Below are 23491 nucleotides of genomic sequence, written 5' to 3'. Positions count from 1 at the left end.
CTGTCCTCATAGCAGAGCTGCTGCAGCCCTCTGAGCATCCTCATAGCCCTTCTCTAGACACACTCCAGCATCTCCACATCCCTCTTGTAATAGAGGCTCCAGAACTGGATGCAGTACTCCAGGTGGGGTCTCAGCAGAGTGGAGTAGAGGGGGAAAATCACCTCCCTTGGCCTGCTGGCCACATTTCTCCTGCTGCAGCCCAGGCTCTGTTTGGCTTTCTGGGCTGCAAGTGCACACTGCTGGCTCATGTTGAGCTTCTTGTCCAGCAGCACCCTCAGGTCCCTCTCCTCAGGTCTGCTCTCCAGCCAGTGACTGTCCAGCCTAGATTTGTACTTGGGATTGCCTTGGCCCAGGTGGAGGACCTTGCACTTGGTCTTGTTGAAGCTCATGAAGTAGGCTTGTACCCATCTCTCCAGTACCCTTGCTGGGACCAGAATCCATGGAGCAGCTGAGCAGACCCCGTCACAGGGGCATGAGTAGTGTTAGGCTCATGGGATTGCCAACCTGATAGTTTGCTGACCATCACCCTTCTCTCACTCACAGCATCTTCCAACACACTGTTGAGCTGCTCTCATCAGTTCTAAACCCCTTAGAAAATAAAATACAGTTCCTGACAAGGAAAATTATTACAGGTCTTAAAATCCAGCACAGTTTGCAAAAAAAATCAGAACTTCGTTGCCTAAATTATTTTGTAATGCTAAGAAAATGACAGCATCTCTGCTTCAAAAATGGTCAGGGAGGGTTATATTTAATACAGTTGTCTAAAATACTACACAGTGTATTTTACTACTGTGCAATAAAAAGAAGGAACTAATACGAGAAGCTCTGTCTTCCTCAGGCTTAGCAGCTGGATCTTATTAAACAAAGATCTTAAGGGCTTGCTTTGCCCAGTCCTTGCAAGGGACAATTACAGTTAATGGTCTGCACTTCAAAATGTCACCTGTCATGGTTTTATATTGGAGCAGTGTAGGTTTAGATAAGACATTAAGAAGCTCTTTACTACGAGGGCGGTGGAACAGTGGTACATGTTGCCCAGGGAGGTGGTGGAGGCTTCCTCCCTGGAGGTATTCAAGGTCAGGGCTTGGTGGGACTCTGAGCAACCTGATTTAGTTAAGGTTGTGGTTGCTTTCTACAGGTGGCTTGAACTAGATGACCTTTAAAGGTCCCTTCTGACCCTATGCATTCTGTGATTCTATGACTTTGAGTTTTAATGTTGTGGGTGTTCTACTCTAAAGTGCTTTACTGTTTAAACTGATGGTGTTTGGTGGAAACACCTTAAGGAAACAAAGCTTTTCTCACATGGAGGGCTGGGATGCTGCACTAGTGCAAAGCTCTTCTTGAGGTGCATTTGCCTTTTGGTTTGAACACGTACAGATGATTGCAAGGGGCATTTCACTGAGTGTTTAAACAGGAGAGCATAAATTTGAGAGAAGAAATGAGTATTTTTAGTTAAAAGGGAACTAGAATTAGTTCCTGATGATGCTTCCTAATTCGTAGAACAGCATGGCATGACATTTCCATTGTGGCCATTTCACTTCCACAACAGATAGTCTGCATGGTCACTTTGGCACTATTTAGAAGCTTCAGCTTTTTGGCTCATTTATAATCTGGATTTATTTCTTTTTTTAAGGCTTAAAATTGCTGACAACAGAGAAAACCTGGAGGGGTAAGGGAGAAGAAGTAGAAACCATCTTACAGCTCACGTTTTACATCACACTGACACATTTCTTTCAGGAAGTAGTTCCTACACTTATTTCATTTTGGAAAGGATTATTTGTTTGAAAGGGATTCAGGAGAGTGTTGGCTGCCTGATACTGATAAATCAACTTTTCTGGACATTCACTGGCTCCTCTGGAGCTCTGAAATGTGTTTGCTTAGCTGAACAAGACAACGAAAAGCAGCCAGTCTGGCCATTAATTATTTCATTAGTTGTGTTTAAATCAGCACTACCATGCTGCACATCAGAACTGGGTCTTGCTCCTGTTGCATGCAGCAGCTCCATATGCTCTCACTGCATCCAGTTAGTTGGGTCCCATGAAGCGAGGATGCAGAGTTCCACAGGGAACAAACCCAAAGTCTTGCTGTTTATTCCAGGCCATTACAGCAAAAAGCACAGCAAGATAAAATCAATTAGCAGCTGAGGCCTGCACACAAAATATTGTTATGCTAGGGATTTAGTGCAGTGCTCTGTATAAATACCATGATTTGTCCCATTCTTTAATGCAGTTAAACAATGGGTGTTCCTTAGCAAGGGACGGCCTTACACGTGCTATTTTATGCATCTTGGTAAGCACAGGCAGCGTTTGCTCTTGACAGCTATAGATCAAACTACAAGCAAGCCACAGAGAGCTGGGTTTCAGCAGAGGGAACTCGTAGTCCCCTGCTGGGCTCCTGTGAAAGAGGTGGCCAGAAGCCAGCTAACTTTGCTTCCCAACTGCAAGGAGCCAGGCTGCATTACATTGCTGGCAGCACTCAGCATCCCCGAGGAGGCTTTTCTGAGCAGAGTCCAAGTGCAGCCACCACCCAGGGCTGCAGGATCTGGTCTGCAGCTGGGGGGAAGCTTGCAGTAAAACTCATTGTCGGGGCGGTGGCCAGAAGACCCAGCCAGGACAGCTGGAGCCTTGTCTGTTCCAGCCACCAAGGCTGCTCCTGCAGGACATGTTGCTCTGGGTGCCACCACATCCACGCCTGTCTGCTCACAGCCATTCCAACAGGCTGGGGGGAAGACTTGGCACAGGCCCTGCCTACAGAGCTGTCCTCATGCTTACATCAGTGGCACCTGGTGGATTAGGATGCAAGACCACAGTTGCATGCTTCCCCATTTGCCCCTGCCTGAAATGATTTGATAGAATCATAGAATCAAACAGGTTGGAAGAGACCTCCAACCTAGCCATTCCAGGTGGGGGTTGGTCTCTTCTGCCAGGCAAGCAGCAACAGAACAAGGGGACACAGTCTCAAGTTGTGCCAGGGGAGGTCTAGGCTGGATGTTAAGAGGAAGTTGTTGGCAGAGAGAGTGATTGGCATTGGAATGGGCTGCCCAGGGAGGTGGTGCAGTCGCTGTCCCTGGAGCAAAGCCTGGATGAGGCACTTAGTGCCATGGTCTGGTTGATTGGCCAGGGCTGGGTGCTAGGTTGGACTGGATGATCTTGGAGGTCTCTTCCAACCCAGTTGGTTCTATGATTCTATTCTGACACCTACCCATTTCCACTGTGCACCCAAACATTTGCAGCCACACCTAGTAATGAGTTGGAAAGTTGCAGTTGATGTTCATTTGTACTCTATGCCAATACCTAAATTCTGATAGATAGATGGGATTTTATATATATACACACACACACACTCTGCAAAAGTACTGTTTCTTTAAAGACCTGGTAAAGCATTTCAAATGCTAGTAAAGAGCTTGTCAAGGCTGCCCTGTAAGAGATTCATGACTGACCAGGGAGGATTTTAAGAGTTTGGGCTCTTTTTTTTTTTTTTTCCCTTTTTTTTTTTCTTTGGTTGTTTTAAAAAATTTCTTAACAAGGTACCCAGGATGGTTGCAGCTCTATAAAAAAAAATCCTAAAGACTGTTTGGGTAAAGCTCAGTGCCAAATTTCATGTCAACCTCAACTTAGCACCTCTCATTAATTTTGTACTTTCTTCAGGGACTGAGGATTTCCATATTTGGTTTTACTCTTGGATTATGTCAGAAAAGTTTCAACAAAATTGTTTCAGCTAAATGAATGAGGGGCAAAAAATAGTCTTCCATATGTTGTTATCAAAATCTTCTGCATCTATTTAAGTCAAAAATGGCAAGTCAGAAATCTTTAGGCTGGCTTACAATATGTAGTCTCTCCAAGAAAATGCTCTTGGGCTGAAGAAAATGAGTTAAGTAGTTCTAAATCAACTTGTCATTTTCCTGCATACCATGTAGACTTCTTTCACTTCTCCCCTCTGCCTTTTTCTTAACTTAGTTTTAAACCCTTGTTTAAAATGAGTTTGCCAGGGATTCATTTACTAAGAATATCTTTAATGACATCTCAGTTATGGATGTATTTGTCAAGAACTCCAGCTGTTAAGGTCAATTGACTTGAAAAAGCCAGAGTGGATGCCATTGCTTCAGTGCATGAGGGATGAAAAGGTTTAGAGTGCACAGTCAGCTCTCTCTCCCAGTTCACACCAGTTTAAACACTAGACCTGGTGACCTTCCTGAGGTCAGTACAGTGACATAATTTTGTGTGTGTACAGTCAGACTGTTTCTCACCCTTCTCATCTAAACCAGAGACGCATACAAAAACCTAGGCTGAATAGAAAAGTTGACAAACTACCCCCTTAAAAGTCAGAAAATCACAAAGGCTTGAGGCTGCTACAACAGTGCTAAGACTTCACACCCTCTTTACGCTCTCACAAAGCTTTGACAAAACCTTGCCTTCAGGAAAATAATAAGCCTTAACTCAAGTACTTAAATCCAGGAAAAAGTAAGACTTGAAGTCACTCATTCTCTGGCCCACTAAGTATTTAATAATTTGGAAGCCCATGAGATGCCTTCCATGAGGGAGTTATTAAACTTTCCTTTTCCTACTCCTCTCCTGCAAGAGTGAATCCACTGGGGAGGCAGGGGAGGACTTTTCCGTGAGATGGGTATTCAAACCTCTTCAGCCAGGCTTGCCAGCAGCTCCCAAGAGCACTCTAACTGTCAGCTATTGTGAAAATAAGTACATAAAAACATGTGTAGAAAGTCCCCCACATCCTTCCTTTCCACTCTTTGCTGCGTTTCCCACTGGCTAAACAAGGCAGTTGGGAGCAGGGCATTGGAAATGTCTTTCCCAGGTAGCTAACTTTCTCCAGACATTATAAAGGCAACCTAGACATCAAATCCATGTGTGAAGTCAAGGAGTTATGTTATTACTCATTATATGAGGAGAAGCACAGTGCAGAGTGATTAAACCCAGGTTTTTTTTCAACAGTCCACTGCTTCTGTGTCTCTCACAGAAGCACAGAATTAATCAAGGTGGAAAAGACCTCTGAGATCATAGAGTCCAACCTATCACCTAACCCTTCTAATTAACTAACCCATGGTGCTAAGGGCCTTATCCAGACTTCTCTTAAACACCCCCAGAGATGGTGACTCCCTGGGCAGCCCATTCCAATGCCAATCACTCTTTCCATGAAGAATTTCTTCCTAGTGTCCAGCCTGAACCCACCCTGGTGCAGTTTGAGACTGTGTCCTCTTGTTCTCATGCTCATGTTGAAAAACTCAAACAGGAAAGCATGGACTGGTCCTGTTTTGTTAGGTTAGACTGGTAGATATTCAGAGAATCTGAAATAAACATCCCACAAAATACTTATGACATATTGGGCTAAATCTGCCCATGGTTGTGTGGCAAACCAGAGGCACAAGCAGTGGCAGAGCACATTTCCCTGGGTCTCCAGTTCTGAGCTTTGAGCCCACAGCAGTCTTTTCTTCATTCCTACTTTGCTACCTGAATTATAGGGATGTAAGATGTGAGAGATGTCAACCTCATTCTGCTCTGCTATGAGGATCTGCTCTGCTGATCTACTGCATAAATAACCACAGCTCAGATGGTTATAGGCACGTGAGGTGTAGGCACCACTGAAACCTATGTGCATGCTGAGGCAGGCACATAACAAAAAAATCCTCCATGCTTAGGGTGACATTAATAAAGTTTCCATGCAAACTGTGCCTGTTACAAGAAGACAAGTTAAGTTTTCATGTCTGACTTTATTTCTGACAGTTTCTCAACCTTGGCTTTGTACCTTGTTTGCATTTCTTGTTTTAAGAGGAAACTGTGCTCATAACAGCTATCTGAAAGTCACGTTCCTGCCTCTTGTTTGAGTGGATAAATGAGAATTTTTGATACTTTGAAAAGAAAGAAAGGGGACAAAAATGTTCTCAAGTGCTGAGACAAGAGAACAAGGGGACACAGTCTGAAGTTGTGCGAGGGCAGGTCTAGGCTGGATGTTAGGAGGAAGTTCTTGGCAGAAAGAGTGATTTGCATTGGAATGGGCTGCCCAGGGAGGTGATGGAGTTGCAGTCCCTGGAGGTGTTCAAGCAAAGCTTGGCTGAGGCACTTAATGCCATGGTTTAGTTGACTGGATAGGGCTGGGTGCTAGGTTGGCCTGGATCATCTTGGAAGTCTCTTCCAACCTGGTTGATTCTATGACTCTGTGATTCTATGATAAGTTGCCCAAGGAGGTGGTGGAAGCCCTACTGCTGCAGGTCTTTGAGGCCAGCCTGGATGTGGTTCTGAGCAATCTGATCTAGTGTGAGGTGTCCCTGCCCATGACAGGAGGGCTGGAACTAGATGATCCTTGAGATGCCTTCCAGCCCTGACAATTCTGTGATTCTATGATTCTATGTGTAAATAGCTACATTTAGCAAACAGACCTTGTTCCTTTGGTCACCACAGATGATTTAAATGCTTAAATGCCAGATGCTAAAGGACTGAGACACTCCTACTGGAAAACCACGGTGCCCATGAAAACAGAATGACAATACTTCAGTGCTGTTCTGCTTGCAGCTTTTCTTCTATGCAGTCTATAGGTTTCAATGGAGATGTAATTTTTGTTCTGAGAGTATAACACCTAACTCCACAGAGTCCACCTCTTAGACTGAATAGTTAACATGTAACAGAATATTGTATTAGTAGTATTTTATAAATTAAGTGTTTAATGCAATTGATTGATTCCCCAAATCTGTTTCTGCTTAGAGACATTACTGATAAGTGCATTAAGAATAGTATGTGTCTCTGTTAGTACCATGTGTACTTTGATGTTTGGATGTTTACACATATGTATCTCATGAGGTAAATTCTGGACAAGTGTTATTGTACCCTCCCTTTCCTGTGCACCAGCTTAACTTCTAGTGAAACACAAGACTAAGTTTTTCCATCTCTCTTAAAACAGTACATTGAGTTTAAATTCTAAAGCAAAGGCATCTGGTTAGGGAAGGGATCTTGAGCTATAATTTTGACCAGGTAGGATGAAGACAGATGCTCCCTTACAGATTATCTCTTCTAACCTCAAACTTCCACAGCAAAGAAAGTTTTCAACAACTTTCCTGTTGTGTAATCTGGTAGATCACTGAATTATGCTTGCAGTTAGAAATATTTTCCTAGATCTTAAGCAATATCTTCTTTCTTACAGATTATGTTGGTGCTCCACTGCAAACCCCTCTGGTGGTGGCTGGCTGTGTCCTGCCAGGTTGTGTGTGGCTACAGGCTCCAGAAAGTTTTATTTATGGAATTTCTGCTGAAGTGCCCTGCTGGAGGAGGGGTGAATCATTTATTCAGGAACCTGGCTGTCACCCCTGGATACCCTCCCTGTGCAGTACCTTGCAGTAGTGTTGTTCTCGTTGTACCCATGGTGACAAATGGAACAAGCTCCCCTGCCCTCCTTTTTGTACATCTTTTTTCTGCCTCCACACCTGAGACCCCTCTTTTCTCTTGCTGATTTCCCAGGGATTTGCCCAAGAGTGTAGGGGGCTGCTGGCCCTTTGTTGTGATTCTATGTTAATTATTTTTGGTCTCACCTCCACCTGACACACAGAAGAGATTGTTCTTTATTATAACCTTTCTTGTGTTGAAAAGCAAACTGAACTCCTAGCCCTCCAAATCTCTCCTGGAGCACACAAACCCAGACCTTTTCCTTCTCAAGCTTGCATGTTGCCTTCCTGTGCAATTTACATACTGCCTGAGATGGTTCTCAAAGTAGATCTTTCTAAAACATACTCAGAAATGACCCTCTTGAGCCCTTACTCCTGCAGTCAGAAGAGGACTAATACTTAAGTGATACTGCCTGTGAGCAATCTCAACCCCAGCTCCTTTCCTATTGCCTGGGATGTTCCTATTATCTGTTTCTGAGTTGAATTTCTCCTCTTTCCTGAAGCATAGTTCTTTATTGATCTTCTGCTTGATCTTGGATCATGTCTCTAGTTTATTACTATGTGAAATCCTCTTATTATCATGTGAAGCATTCTGAGTTCCCTTTTAAGTGCACTTCCACTCCTCCCAGTATGGCAGCAAATCACTGACTGTTATAGCTCAAGGTTATTCTGTTTTCAGCTGATTTTGCTCACCACCTATTCTCCTAGTTCTTATTCCCCTGGCTGTGCTGAGAACGTTGCACATGACAACAACAAAATATTAGTGAATTCAAGATCCATCACAGCTCCTGGCTCTTGCTGAACTACTGCATTATCTTGAGATGTTTTGTTCTTGTGAAGATGATCCCGACTGCTTACTATTTTATTCCCCTACAAATGCATTTGCTGTGGTGTATTTTCAGTTATATCAGTTGGCTGTGATTTTCCTAGTCCCTGATTGATAGTGTTGTTCCACATAACATACATGTCTGTCTGTCCTTCTGAGTCTCCTTCCTTTTCTCTTTTCCTTTTCCCTTTCTCTTTCTCTTTCAGTCTCTTTCATTCTCTTTCTCTTTCTCTTTCTCTCTATTTCTCTCTCTTTCTCTCTTTCTTTTTCTCTCTTTCTCTCTCTTTTTCTCTTTCTCTTCTCTTTTTCTCCTTCTCCTTCTCGCTTTCTCATTTTATTTTTTTCCTCCAATGACCACTTCTCTATTTTGTTCTATTTTATTTTTTTTGTGAAACCATACCTAAAATAAGTGCTGTATTTGTCTTTCTCCAGCTCTCCAGACTATCTCATTTCTTTTTGTTGTCTAAAGCTCTCACTGATGGCTCAGAAATTGTTCGGCTGATTTCCTAATGCTGTGTGAAATCCTTTTACTATTTCTTTCTTTCTTTCTTTCTTTCTTTCTTTCTTTCTTTCTTTCTTTCTTTCTTTCTTTCTTTCTTTCTTTCTTTCTTTCTTTCTTTCTTTCTCTTTCTTTCTTTCTTTCTTTCTTTCTTTCTTTCTTTCTTTCTTTCTTTCTTTCTTTCTTTCTTTCTTTCCTTCCTTCCTTCCTTCCTTCCTTCCTTCCTTCCTTCCTTCCTTCCTTCATCCTTTCTTTCTTTCTTTCTTTCTTTCTTTCTTTCTTTCTTTCTTTCTTTCTTTCTTTCTTTCTTTCTTTCTTTCTTTCTTTCTTTCCTTCCTTCCTTCCTTCCTTCCTTCCTTCCTTCCTTCCTTCCTTCCTTCCTTCCTTCCTTCCTTCCTTCATCCTTTCTTTCTTTCTTTCTTTCTTTCTTTCTTTCTTTCTTTCTTTCTTTCTTTCTGCTTACTCCTTCTACCTCTTGGCATGCCGTAGATAGAGTTTTCCAAGTTTAACACTCTCGGTAGGAACAAGTGCTAGATGTCTCAGGGGTTACACTGGCTACAACGACTTTAGGGAAATTCCCTCCCATAGCTCTCCCGTGCTGCTAGCAAGAGAGGGGGTATATAGCCAAACCACAGGCATTTTTACCACTTCATGCAACATGGGGGTGAAAATGTCATCAGGCAATCCCTGCACTACCATTCCTGTCTATGTTAAAGGAAAAGTGGGAGAAGTTTTTAAACTTGTGATTTTTCAGGTGAATGTCCCTGATAGGTTTGGCACAGTGTGCTCGAAGTGATAAGGAATGCAAGGGGCTTTTCAAAACAGTGAGGCCACTCTCTTCCAATGCTGTGTGAAAATGAATATGAAAAACCTCTAACAAACCTGCTTTGTCTTCTATTTCATGCACAATATACATGTGAATTTCAGCTCATCAGGCTGCTGGCTCATGAGGGCTCACAGCACTTCTGATGATGGGGCTGAATCAATTGCCCAGGAATTCCATTTTCTTCTTTCCCTACAGGAAGCCAGCTAGGGTAGATACATCTTCTCCAGCTATCTGTAGTCCTGAAATACAATTGGGATTTAGCAACCTTCTTGCTAATACTCATAGAAATCAAGAATAATAACTGGAAAGGGGAAGGGAAATACACAAAGAATCTTAATTTTCTTACTTTAATATGTCAGTACTTACTAGAGGTGAGGATATGTTTTGACAAAGAATTAACAGCTTCAGAAGAACAAATATCTCTATCCCTATCTCTGTCTATATACACTTATACCTACCTACTTATCTATCTATCTATCTATCTATCTAGCTATCTAGCTATCTAGCTATCTAGCTATCTAGCTATCTAGCTATCTAATCTACCTGCCTGCCTGCCTGCCTGTCTATCTACCTACCTATCTGCCAGCCTGCCTGCCTGCCTATCTATCTAATCTATCTACCTGCCTGCCTATCTATCTATCTATCTATCTATCTATCTATCTATCTATCTATCTATCTTTCCACTCACCCACACACCTACATGTAAATACTCCCCCTAAATCAGGCACCTTCCTTCCCTCCTTCCCAAAAAGCCTCCTTACTCCCAGAGTGGGAATTGGCTGCCAGTGCGCAAAACAGCCACTCGGAGTTAAAAGGTTTAGTTTCAATACATGAAAATGGCCTCAAAGTGTCAGTAGAGAGCTACATTTAGCTCCATTTTTCAAGTTTTGGGGCCTCGTGGTCTTTTTTTCACTCAAGAGTCACTTCAGCTTTCTTGGTGCTTAAAATGCCCATTGCACTGTGCAGCGATGAAAACGTCCTGCCCACTTGTACATGAGTGGCAAGACTTTTGGTAGCACAATTTGACTTTTATGAAGGCAGAAAAGCATGAAGGGTGAAAAAAAACTTGCAAATGACATAAATCTCGTGTGTGTGTGTGTGTGTGTGTGTGTGTGTGTGTGTGTGTGTTAAAAAAAAAGGAAGTTGGTCATTTATTCCCTCCCCCTTCATAATCTTGACTAAGACAAATAGAAATGTGATTTTAACAATGGTAGGAAGTGAAACAGCCTAACCTTTCTGCATTTAGCCTGGATGCTTTTTCAGAGCAGACACTGTCTCTTGTGTATTTTTACACATGAACCCTGTACAAGCAAAGCTCATATTTAATCTGAGCCTTTTGAGACCTAATAGTAGTTCTTATGGGAAGTGGTCCCTGATCATGCTCCTCTTTTGGGATTCCTTCCCAGCTGGCTGTGTCACTGTCATCTGCTATTAAATTGCCCTTAATGCAGTGGATTCATGTGAAGAAAAGGCTGCAGTAAGATGAGGGAAAATGTTTTAATGACCAATTTCACCTCCAAATGGTGCATTTCTTACATGTCTGTTGCTTCACTCTAAGCGCTGCTGGGAACACCTTGTGTCAGGGCCCTTTCACAGTGTCACTTGAACTTGTGTGGCTTTCATGAAGAGCGTTCCTCATTTTATATTCATTCCAAAGAGACAAAGAGTGTATTATTCCTCCTAAAATCCTCAGGAACAACTCAGCACTTCCATCTTTTGCATCTCTACATGACAGAACTGCACAGAACCTTTCCAGTGATGGCTTCTTGCAGTTACACCTGGTGTGTCTACCATGAAATGTTTAGGAGGAGGGAAACTTCAGAAACATGTTTTTTTTCTCCTACTTATATATATCCACAGATTATTAAACTAATGACTATCATAACATGCATGCAATAACAACAACAAGATGCAAGTCAAAGCCCTAAAGCCTCTTTAGATTAGATTAGATTTGCACCGGGATTTAAACAGAGAACAGTTGGCTTTGCATCTCTCTGTTTATTAAAGTCGATGGTCCTATTCTAACAAGACTGGAAAGACATTTTCCCCTTCTTTCTCCCCTTGGGCCCAATTTATAACAACATCAGAAGCTTCACGATCTTGAAATGCCAACTTTGCTTTTAGGCAACACAAAGGCAAAAATTTCACACAGTGTTCAGTGGATCAGTAACAAAATTGGTCAGCTTCACACTGAACACAGCAAACTTCCCTGATTGTTTACCTGCTTGAGCTTCTCAATACATTTCTGCATCATCACTTCAATGCATACATTTGTCAGACATTAGACAGACTCCATGTGGTGGTGGCAGTGGAAAAGTTTGGCCTGATGGACCTCCAGGGGGTAGACTCTTGTATGTGCAATAATAAGGATTAAGTTTCCAGCAGCATTTTGGTTTTGTTATTTGTGGCAAGCAACACATGAAAACGCTTCCTGCCCATTTTGCCAGGGCAGTCCTATATGTCTTCAGTCTCTTAATTCATGCAACCACAGCTGCTTGCTTGTCCTTTTGTTGCTTACACTTCCTTTTGGGTGGGTTGCAGGTAGATGATGCATGAAGGAATCAAATGCATTTCTCTTATTGTTAGCAACATTTAGGGGAGAATTTTAGAAGCTCTTTGTATTGTTTCCCTTCCCTCTTGTGGATCTCAGTGAAAGGAGAATGTGACCAAAATGAGTCCTTCACAAAATTCACTGTCTAATTTAGCATGCATGTGTCACTGTCTCTCAATGTGAGCACTAACTTGTAGAGTTAGGTGTTAAACAGCATATTCAAATAGAATTCAACTGTATCAGTACAAAAACAGCCAGGGACGTGGATTCAGAGAAATTTAGGAGCTGTTCTCTCTCTCTCCTGTTTCAAGTCTTCTTCCTGGATATTATTATTAGAAGCCAAACACATATGTAGGATATGCAAAAATAGAACCGGGGAGGGGGGGAGGGAATCATGTTCCTTTGTGTGTTCTGAGCATCACTCCATATTTTCTGCCATTTGTTTGATCACTGAGATGGAAAATATCTCCTGCTAGGTTTCCTCAGAGGTGCTGAGTATGGTAAACTTGCTGTAACAGGCTCCTGAACTGGGATGGGGGCTTGTGACTGGGTCCACCAATCCATTCCTGAAAACCTTAATTCAGGACTCAGTTTACTTATTGATTTTCATAAGGGCTTTTATCCCACAGTGCAAATAGTGTCTTCTGTAATAAATTATGTTTTTAAAAGATAGAATGGGGGGAGAGATTTTACACCTGTGATAGCCTTGCTCCAGAGGGCTAGGAAAGGGGAAGGCAGTTTCTTCCTTTAGTTCCTAAAGTTTGCTCTTCTTATGCAGGTCTTTTTATGCACTTCCTGAACTCCACTTCCTGGTCCAGAATGGTTCTTTTCCAGCAAGGAGCCTATTAGCAACAGCTCCACATTGGGCTTTGTTTCCTTTGAACAGCAGCATGGCTTGTGTGTTATCAAATGATTTTGAAATACAGAAGTGGATCTACACACCAAACTTGAGGCAGACAACTGCACCAGTATAGGTTAGCTGCTAGACACTAACAACTTCTGCAGCTATTAGAGATGCTCAGCAAATTATGATTTCCCTAACCAGTAGATTCATAGGTATTTTATTTTCTCCACTTTTTTAGAAACTAAGCTAGACAGAGTCTAGTTTGGGCTATATCTGGAAGTAAATCCTGAGTCACTGTGGTATCTGCTAAGAGAACTATTAAATACTTCATAACCAACAGTGTCAGCTGTGATGCTAGAAAGGACCTCAGAAGGTAGCATTTGGCTGGCTCAAAACAACTCCTCTCCAGCATTCTTCTAGAGCAGGTCATCACATCCATGGCCACAAGAATTGCCTTAAGAATCCTAGATCCTGGGACATTTATCTACTGGGTGATAATGCACAGACCATAAGCAATATTTCCCTGTATTTGCTCTTCTGAAATTGGAATTGTGTTAGGCACACAAACACATACAAAACAACCCAAAACAAAAATATTATTTATGTTGTTTGGGTCTTTCTAACTGCAAAGATTAATATTGTCTTTTACCTAGTATCTTAGTAGACCTGTTCTGGGAAAACATGTCTTCCTATAACCAAGACTGAGAGCAAGGATGCATAATAATACTTGGAATACTCATCAAGACTTCAAAATATTCTGGAAGCATTAAGTGAAGTCCTCTGTCACCTCCATCAGATAACATTAGCCTCATCCTAAAATAGGGACATTCTGAGGCCAACTCTTGCTTTCATGTAGAAACTGTACTCAACAACACAGCCTAAACTTATACACTCCTAACTCTGTACTTTATGGACAAGGCAACACTTTGATCCCTCATCTGTTTATCCATAATCATAATTTTGACCCCATTGCCGGGCCTGCTTTATCTTCCCAACAGGAAACATTTGCACTTCAGAGCAATCTCAACAGTTGTGTCAGTGAAGGCATCCTGAAAGGGGCTGCTACAGCTTCCTTTTCTAAATCTTCACATAAGCAAGAGGCCTTAAAAGCTCACCACTACACTGGCTTTCCCCAGGGCAAACTAACACAGAGGCTTTCAGCAATCCTGTACTTCATCGCAGCACCACCTCTTACATTCCTCTATTCAAGTAACCCGAGGCTGCCTGGCCCGTTTGCCTCTGCCCTGCTGGACTCGGTTACAATCCCAATAGTCCCCATTCATTGTCAATTAGCTGAGGTCCCCAGAATTGTAAAGAGGACAAATTAACCCCACTGTCTACAGCATGTTATAAACACAATATACTATTTTCACTTGCTGCATACTTCAGGAAGAAAAGTACCTGCTTTATTCTATCCTAGTGACCTGAGCACACTTAAAAAACTATAAATGGGATGCTTTCAACTTAGCCAAACCACTATGGAAACCATGTTTTACATTCAGCCTCTTACATCTAACATATGAATGATGAAACAAGTCCAGTACCACTAATGATGACCTTTTGCTACTCTTTCTCTATACAAATGGTATAAAGACTCAAGTTTTGAGACTGATTTTGCAGGAAACCATTAACAGGTATTACAGCTTTAGACTGTGTATTATTCTAGATTTTATTTTATTTTTTTTTTAAGCCCACAATATAAAACGACTCAAAACTTGGAAAAATCCAAACTATCAAAGCAGATGAAAACTTTTGACCTTCATCTAGTCACCTGCACGTGAAGTTCAAGAGCTGGATGATTCAAACACTCCTATATAACATTCTCAAAACACAGATACCCTCCTCCCTTATAACACAAAGGTAAAATGCTTGTATACGTAACATCTGCATCTAATACAACCAACAGGAGGGTTTGGGTATGGAGAAGTTGATACATAGACACAGTTTGTATACAGTGGTTGTGTAGACAAGCAGGATGCTGAACATACTCTGTCAGAAGCCAAAGCTTAGGCTCCACTTCCCTCACCCAGTTTGCCTTACCCTTTTGCTTCCTTGCCTTAAGGCAAAGTCTCTACAATTTCACATTAATAACTATCAGGACTAGAAACAGAACCCGAGTACTTGAGGTCAGACATTGTGATTTGGAAAGTCTGAAACTATGATTAGATATTAGCAAGACATGCATGAAATCTGACTTTAGTACAACCCAGTTTTGACCTTGAAGAAGGAAGACTGTTGCCTCAGTCTGAGTAAATAAACACAAGTCAATCTCTAGAGCCCCTTAGTCAGACAAAATCAGATTCCAGTGTTTTACCTAAAAAATATGGCATTGTTTCAGCACAACAGAAGACACTTTTGTTCATAGCTATAATAACAGTCTGCTTTAAAAGGAGCACCACAACAACCCAGAAGATGGGAAAATCAGCTGAAATCACACAATAAAGTCACATGCATGTGGAATCTGTGAGAACTCATTGGAATTACAATGCTTATTATGATCAGCGCTTTCCCTGAGGCAACCAATGCAATTAAAAAAGTTCTAAAGCTTCCCCAGTAAGATAAAATGTCTCACCAGTCACTAACACTCAGCCCCCTCATTTTCTCTTTGCACATAAATCAGGATATTCTACAACTGTGCAGGAGTGACCATTCAGTCCTTCAGAGGCTGGGGGAGAAGGGCTGCTCTTGCACAATTCCTTGGCAGGAGGAAGCAGCTCAAAATTCCTCTATTTCAAATATTTCAAGACCCTTCTGATTCCTTCTTTCTTAAACCACACAGTGGAAAAGTGGTATCATCCAATCTCACTCAACTGCTGGGACCAGAAGGGTAGATTATGCAACTGGCTTCTTAAGATGTATTTTTGAAGCTCTACTAGTATTAAGACTTGGAAAGCGATTTCAAGTCAAGCCAAACGATGGAATGATGAAACCCCAGGACAGAAGCTCAGCTGCAGGGGCAGGTTTCTGCACCCCCAGGAACTGGAAGCACTTCAGAGAATGCCATCAGCTGAGTGAGGAAAACCATTAAAGTTTGAGGACAGCAGGTTAGGAAGAAGCTGGAAAAGAACTTTACTAGCACTTATTTTGTTCGTATGTACATATACAGTTTGATAAAGAGGAAAAAAAAAAAGAATACAACTTCTCTTTAAGAAACCTTGGATTTAAATATATATATTTATTAAAAAGAGACATTGACTTCTTGGCCAAGATATCATGCGTCTCAGAGCAGGTTTTTACAGCCATGTTATAAAAACCCCTTAGCAAAGCAGTTATGCACTAGACTTCAAACACATGTACTCCAAGAATGACACTGGTGTGGAGGATCTTGTTTTACATCCATTTATTTTTGTCCCTCAGCAATTATAGCATAGTTTCAATACATTTCTAAAGCTATAGAGAAATACCAGGGCAACTAGAGTACATACAAGCCAAAGTTAAAATGGTAAGACAGCTGAATTAAAAAAATAAAATAAAATAAAAAAGAGGAGGGGAAAAAAAAACAAAACAGAAGTAAGCATTCAGCAGGAAATCTAGTATACTTCATTCAGTTTAGGCTTTGTTCTTTAGGGAACAAGGTGCTAACGTGCCATTTTCTCATAAAATGAATCATAATTGCTTCCAAAGAGTTTCTGCTGAAAATTTAGGTGGAAGCAAATAAGTGTAACACTAAACTTTCTCCTATAAACTTAGAAGCAACACTTTCTTGAATCAATTTCCACCCTCCAAATACCACTGCTGGTTTGTTTGGTTTTTTGGTTTGTTTGATTTTTTGTATGAACCCACTGTTATTATTAAGGCATACTATGCCCTGAGCAATATGCTGGAAATTAGCCAAAAAAGCCCAACAATTAAAAGTTAAGCACCAAGTGATTATTTTTATAGACAAAAATCTGAGAACTGCTTTGTAACTCACCTGTACTTGGGAGTAGCACTTGAGGAAAAAAAGAAAATATTGCTTTTAATTGCTTTGAGCAAAATGGCAGTGTTAATCCCCCCCCTTTCTCTTTCCAGGCTAAAGTTTTCAAGCTCATTGTCTAGGTACAGAACTAGGATCAGCATACCAAGACATAAGTGGGACATCTGTTCCAAGAGCTGAAATTTTAAAGCAACTCCATGTGGAAAAAAGATTTAAAAAAAAATCAGTGCCCCACCCTAAGCAATTCAAGTTAAATCTTATTTTCCTCAAGAGACAGGACTGTCATATGATGGATACATCTGGTCTTAAAAGCAAGATGGAGCCTGGACAGGAGAATCACACACTGTACATGCTTAGAGTGCCTTCTAGTTTGCTTTTAAAGCCAGAAAATCCTGTAAGTTACCTGGTGCACTGCCCAATTTCTCTAAAACCTGCACAGTATGACATTCCAGGACCTAGGAAGGTAGTTTTCAAAGTTAAGTGCTAACAGCACACATGACTTTCTCTGTACAAATTTAGGCAATACTGGCTAGTCCCTTTAAGCTACCAGAGTATCCATAAAAGAAAGACAACCAAATTATACATTTTATTCACATTTATTTTTCGCTTTTAGTGTGCTCACAGAAAATTAGAACACCTTAAGCAGGAGTTTAATAGCAATTTTTGTAAGCAAAGTTACATTCCATCTCTAAGTCAAATTGGTCAAAGCTTCTCCAGTATTTACAAAAACATGATAGACAAGATGCTACACAAAAAAAACATTGCATCTGAAGAGTTTTCCTTTATTTTCAAAGACAACTGGAAAAGAAAGCATTGTCTGCTGTAATCAAAAAACATACCACAGTATAAACAGTAACCATTCCACTTATCACAGCTTGGTTTGAGTTTAAAATTGGTGTTTAAAAGGTCCAAGATGACTGCAGTTTTACAAAAAATGGGCAGGGTGGAAAGAGTTGCAAACTTCATGTGCTTCTGGATATCAAGATTTGATTTTTTTTTTTTTATACAATAGTCACAGTTAAAAACACCCTGCTGGTAATACATAATTACACTTTATTAAGGTCATAAACCAGCAATAAACAATAAAGCCTATACAACTTGTATTTCTACTTAATCACTGACTGATACAGCTAACATGAGATAAGTGAAAAGTTCCTATGGTTTAAATGAATTCCTAAGACTATGATCTCTTTATCTGGGTATTGATTTTTTTTTTTTTCCTTTTTCCTTTCCTTCTTAATCAAGACTTGTAGTGTTGTAAACCTTATAGAACATCTGCCTCACAAAATACATCGTAATAACTTTCTTTTTCTTAAGAAAAAAAAAATTAACCAAAAAAGAAATTAAAAAAGAAGAGAAGAGACTAACCCCTTAACATCATTTCTGGCAGGGCGCGCTCCCGGCAAGGGCTGCGCGCCCCAGTTTCCCCATTGCGGCCCCTGTCACTTCATTTGTTATCCCTTATTGACCAACCCATCTCCTTCATTATATGGGCATGTCCATTGACCGATCGGGAAAAGTTTTATCATATGAAGAGAGCTGCAAAATATGGAAAAACCAACCAAAAAAAAAAAAAAAAAAAAAAAAAAAGGTAAAAAAAAGGGGAAAAAAACTAAACCCGAACCAACGAAAAACAAAATATTAATACTGATTTAAAAAAAATAAACAAAAAAACAACAACAAAAAAACCACCCCAAAATATAGAGGGTTGGGAGAGGAGGGCGGAGGAGGGCCCCCCTCCGCCCGTTGGAATGGCGGCAACACACAACGATTTGAGATGGGAGCTGCGAGGGGAGAGAAAAAAAAGAAACAAGACATCTTTTAAATCAATCCCTGGTTGTAGACAAGTTCTCCGAGACCAGTACCTGGCACCACTCCAACAAACAAACAGGGGGGAAGAAAAGTCCGTCGGCGAGGGGCGGCGGTGGGCGCTTACTCCGCCGATTCGGCGGCGGGTCCCTCTGGACTGCTCTCAGAGGGGGGCTCCTGTCGCGCCGGCGCCGGCTCCTCTGCGGGGACCGCCTCCTGATCGCCGCTACCTGCTTCATTCGTAGCGGCGCCGGCTCCCGCCGCCTCCTCCGCCGCTTTAGCCTTCCCCTCTGCCTGCTGCTGCTGTTGATCCTCTGCCACTGCCGGGGCCTCTTCTCCCGCCGCCTTCTCGGGGGCGGCCTCGTCCGATTTGGCCTCCTGCGAGTCCCCCGCTTCCTCCTTGGACGCCTCGCCGCTGCCGGCGGCGGCCGCGCAGGCCTCCTCAGCGGTGGCTTTGCCCTCCTCACTGCTCGCCGCCTCAGGGGACGCCGCCTCCTCCTTCCCGCCCTCTGCCGCGGCGGCGGCGCCGCCCTCGCTCTCGGCCCCCTCGCCGGCCTCCTTCTTATTCTTCTTGAAGGAGAAGCCGCTGAGCTTAAATGACTTTTTGAAGGAAAAGCGCTTCTTTTTTTTTTTCGGGGTCTCGCTGCTGGACGAGGGGGTCGCACCCTCCTCAGTCTTGGGGGAGGCCTCGCCCTCCGCTGGGGAGGCCGGCTCGGTGCTCTCCGCCTCAGCCGCCTCCTTCTCGGAGGCGGGCTCCGACGAGGCTGCCTCCTCCTTGCCCGTTTCCTCGGCGGGCGCGCTGCCGTTGGCCTGCACCTCCTCCTTGCCCGCCTCCGCCGCCGCGGGGGAGGCGTCGCCGTTCACCTTCACGTGGCCGTTCTCCTGCAAGACAGCGACGGGCGTTACCGGCGGTGCTGAGACAGTGAGGGAACATGGGGCGCCGCTGCCCCCCCATCCCAGCGGCTTTTCCTCGCCCGTTTTCTGCTTCTGCCATTTACACCCTTTAGGGCATCCGCCGCCCCGAGTCGACCGAGTCGGGCCACGACGAGCGCCCCCAGCGGTGGGACAGGCGGCGGCCGCCAGAGGGCGCCACAACTCCACACAGCGGCCGCCGCGCTGTTCACCCCCGCCCCCGGCGCGCCCCGTCCAGCCGCGGCGCGGGGCGGGGAAGGCGAACAAAGCTCGCCGGGCCTTGGCCCCCCGCCCGCCGATGCCCCTCTCCGTCCGGGCGGTGCGGCGCCCTCAGCCCTCACCCTCCCCCCCTTCCTTTCACATTTGCATCTTTCAGTCGCCCGGAGCGCGGCTGGCTGCCCCGGGCGGCAGCTGCGGGGGCGGCGGGGGGTGCCTGTCCGCAACAACGCCGCTGTTGCTGCGCGGGGCAGCGGGGGGCACAACCAGCCCGGCACCCGGCTCACGCGTCGTGAGAGGGGGGCGGCTGGGGAGGCGACAGAATGCCGTACCCCAAGGCTGTAGACCCCTCGGCGAAGCTGCAGCGGGCGGCGCAGCCAACGATCCACGCTCCCTCCCGAGCGGGTGCCCGTCCCCGCGCTGCCGCCGAGCCCCTGACGCCCGGTTGCTCGGGCCCCCCGATACTAGACAGCCAGGCTGCTACCGCGAGAGGCGTGCCGCGCTAAGTCACCGATCGTCGTCGGGAGAAGGAGGTTAAGCGGCAGAAAAGCCGAGCGGTGTAAGATCCGTTTACAAGCCATTGGGACGCTTCACCATAGTACACGAGGGATTTTGGGGGGGAGGGGGGAGGGAAGGAAAAAAAAAGAGAAAATATGTACCAAATGCCCCCCACCCGTCGCAGGAAAGATAAAGGAGCAAACCGCTCAAAGCCGAGCCCGTGTAAAAAAAAACAAACAACCAAACAACAACAAAGAAATCATTCCTTTGCCTCGAGTTGCAAAGATAAAAGGATCAACCGTATTCTCCATTGAATGTGCCACCGAGGCATCAAAGAAAGAAGAATTAAAACAGGATGCGAGAGAGAGTCCGTCGAAGTTGGCTTTAAAAAAAGGAGGAGGTTTAATTTTTTTTCCATTTTTTTCCTTTTTTTTTTTTTTTTTACCTGTCCATTCGCCTTGGATGGAGATGCAGCCACTGCTTCCCCAGGTTTCTCGGCGGAGGCTTCGCCCTTTGCAGCGGTCTTGGAGAACTGGGCACCCATGCTGTCTTATTCAACAAAGAAACTCAACAGATCCAAAAGGAGGGGAAACAAAGAGCGTTGGGTTGGTATAAATACTGGGCGACCAGCAGCAACACACACACACACCAGAGGGGGAAAAAAAAAAAGAGAAGAGAGAACAGAACCGATTATAATGCACTCCTTTTAAAAATTTAAAGTTGAAGAGATCAAAAAGCAGCAGCACAGGAGGGAGGGGAAAAAAAGGGAGGAAAAAGTCGAGGAAAAAAAAAAAAAAAAGGAGCCCAAGTTTAGTAAAAAGAAGTAATAAAAAATCCCAGATTTGTAGCCGTACTGTAGACAAGGAGAAAATGGAGAAATCTCCCTGGTTGCTAATAAGATGCGGAGTCCAACGCCCAAGTGCACAGATGAATGGGCTTCCCGAGCGCTGACGGCAGCCCTCCGCCCGGCGCCGGCCAATCGCCGCCGCGCCACACAAAGGGGGGCGGGGCCTGGCCGCCCGGCGAACAATGGAGCCGCGATGGCAGCGGTTTGAAATCAGCCCCCGGCCGATAATGAATGTGCCGCTCCGCCGCGGCGCGGGCGGGCGCGCTCAGCCCCGCGCCGGGCAGCGAACAAAACACCCCAAGAAAACGGGGCGGGCGGGCAGAGACAATGGTGCGAGGGGCGTGCGGGTGAGTGTGAGTGCGAGTGTGAGTGAGTCCGGCCCGGCCCCGCCGCCCGCCCCCACCCGCTGCCGCCGTGAGAGAGCAACAGATAGTGTGTGCGAGCCGGGGGTGGGGGAAGAGAGAGGGAAGGAGGAGATTTGCTGCCTCTTTTTTTTTTTTTCCCCTTTGCTTTCTTTTTTCTCCCCTTTTTAATTTTCTTCCTCGGGTTTAATTGGTCGCGATTGTTAAATCGCCCTCAATTTGGAAGGTATTTGAACCACGTAGATCGGGTTTCGCCGAACGCGATCACGAGTCGAAATTAGTAGGTCTGTAGGCCAGATGTTGCCAACGCTAAAGCAGCGGCGGCAGGAGCCGCTGCCGAAGCAGAAACAGCCCCCTCCCCCATAGCGATATTTGGCTTGGAATAAAATATTTTGCGATTAGCCTACGGCTCTAATTAAATTCTGCTGTCTGATTATTCCTGAATTGTGTTTTTAAAGTATTTTCTGAGGCGCTGACCCATTTCAAGATCTTATTTCCAGGCACTCAAGTAGTGGGCGAATCGACATGATCAGGGAACTGTTCGCGCTTCCCCAGACCCCAGCCCGAGTCTGTATTTACGTGGAATTTAAATCCTCGCATAAGATGTAACCTGAACCTAATGCACGCGAATTAACGGTGATCTCGACCGCTTAGCAGCCATGGGGTTGGGGAAATATCACGGATCTGATTGATTTCCTTTCTCGGGGGTGGGGGTAGCGGGTGCAGGGAGCCGGGCTGGCTCCCTCCTGGCTGTGATGCGGGAATGGCTGGCCCAGACACCCCCCCACACACTTCGACCTCCCCACCCCCTTTTAAGGAGCAGAAAACAACGTCAGAACCATCGTTTCCCAAACTCGGGTAATCTCCAAACGCCTCTTGTTTATAAACAAGGATGTTAAAGTTATGCCGATAACGAAGGACGCCGGGAGGGGGGTCGGTTTAGCCGCCTGCCTCCCTTTCCCCATGGATTACGAGTGGCTTGCGGGGCTGGTGGGCTTTGTGCTGCCGCCACGGTCTTTCGGTAACCCTGGCGAGGGCAGAGGTTTATTTTCAACTGATCAAAGAAATATGTCGTTTAGCGAGGGGCATTTGTTTGGCTGGTGGTTTTTGGTTTTTGATTTTGGTTTTGCTTTTTAAGTGGGGAGATGGAGCCTTTCTCTCTCTCCGCCGCATTTCACGCACAGCTCCCCGTCGTCGAGAGCCGCCGCTCCCTTTGTCTCGGCCGACGCCTCTCGCCCCGCCGATCCCGGTGCAGGGGCCTCCCGCTTCCCCGCCGCGCTGCTCCTCGCTCACACCCGCTCACTCCGCACCGACGACAACCATACTAGCCCGGGGCCGGCGCTGAAGGGGCGGCCTCCTGCCCCGCCGGGGTGACCGCCCACGGCAGGGGCGGGGGGTGCCGGGGGGTGCGGCCGCTGCGCCCCGGGGCTCCCTCGGCAGGGCTAGTTTCCCTGGCGACTGCCGGGGTGGGCGGCAGTGGCTGCTTGGCGGCGCCCGGCGTCAACTGCAGCCGTGCGGGGCTGGGCTGGGGCTGGGCTCGGCGGGGCCGGGAGGGGCCCCGGGTGTGGGGGTCCCTCGCCTGCCTCAGGCGAGCGTGGGGCGGCGATGTGCAGACGGAGGGCAGCGGCGGCAGAAGGCACGGAGAAGGCTGCGAAGGGCTCACCTTGCGGCGTGACGGAACGGGATCGTGGGGCATGGATAGCCGGACAGCTTGCTTCTGCCTGAACCACCTCCACTTCCCGAGGGGACTCCACACGTCGTGTTTTCTCTGCGCCTTTCAGGCTGGATGTTAAGCAGATCGTGCTTTTGGTGGTGGTTTGGGTGTGGGTGATTGGTTTTTTGTTTGTTTATTTATTTATTTGTTTGTTTATTGGGTTTGTTTTTTTTTTTCACTGATTGATACAGCAGATCACCCGAGAAGACACGCAGAAGATCCTGACAGGACTCCACGCTCATTATCAAAAGTTATCTGTCCACCTTGCCTGGGTACATGCAATTTCA

At 44.9% G+C, this 23491-nt stretch overlaps 1 protein-coding gene and 1 long non-coding RNA gene across 2 annotated transcripts in view; one reads left to right on the top strand and one right to left on the bottom strand.

Annotated features, from left to right (window-relative positions):
- Positions 1–23491, top strand: part of LOC135189635 (uncharacterized) — a 932873-nt gene that overhangs the window by 219416 nt on the left and 689966 nt on the right. The gene's annotated exons all lie outside the window — the stretch shown is intronic.
- On the bottom strand, positions 16086–21509 carry MARCKS (myristoylated alanine rich protein kinase C substrate). Its single transcript, XM_064170113.1, has 2 exons — positions 20727–21509; positions 16086–19537 (listed from the first exon to the last, which is right to left on the bottom strand). Exons 1-2 carry the CDS (start codon positions 20823–20825, stop codon positions 18779–18781), a joined length of 858 nt encoding a protein of 285 aa, XP_064026183.1. The 5' UTR covers positions 20826–21509; the 3' UTR covers positions 16086–18778.

The sequence above is a fragment of the Pogoniulus pusillus genome, chromosome 33 (assembly GCF_015220805.1).
Source record: "Pogoniulus pusillus isolate bPogPus1 chromosome 33, bPogPus1.pri, whole genome shotgun sequence".
Lineage (NCBI taxonomy): Eukaryota > Metazoa > Chordata > Aves > Piciformes > Lybiidae > Pogoniulus > Pogoniulus pusillus.
The sequence above is the reverse complement of the archived record's forward strand: the minus strand, read 5'-3'. Positions and strand labels throughout refer to the sequence as shown.

Bases quoted from the DNA above. Each gene is read 5' to 3' on its own strand.
- MARCKS (XM_064170113.1), bottom strand. From the start codon at position 20,825: ATGGGTGCCCAGTTCTCCAAGACCGCTGCAAAGGGCGAAGCCTCCGCC. The intron at 19,538-20,726 runs GTAAAAAAAAAA...GCTGTCTTGCAG, and splicing joins CATCCAAGGCGAATGGACAG to GAGAACGGCCACGTGAAGGT.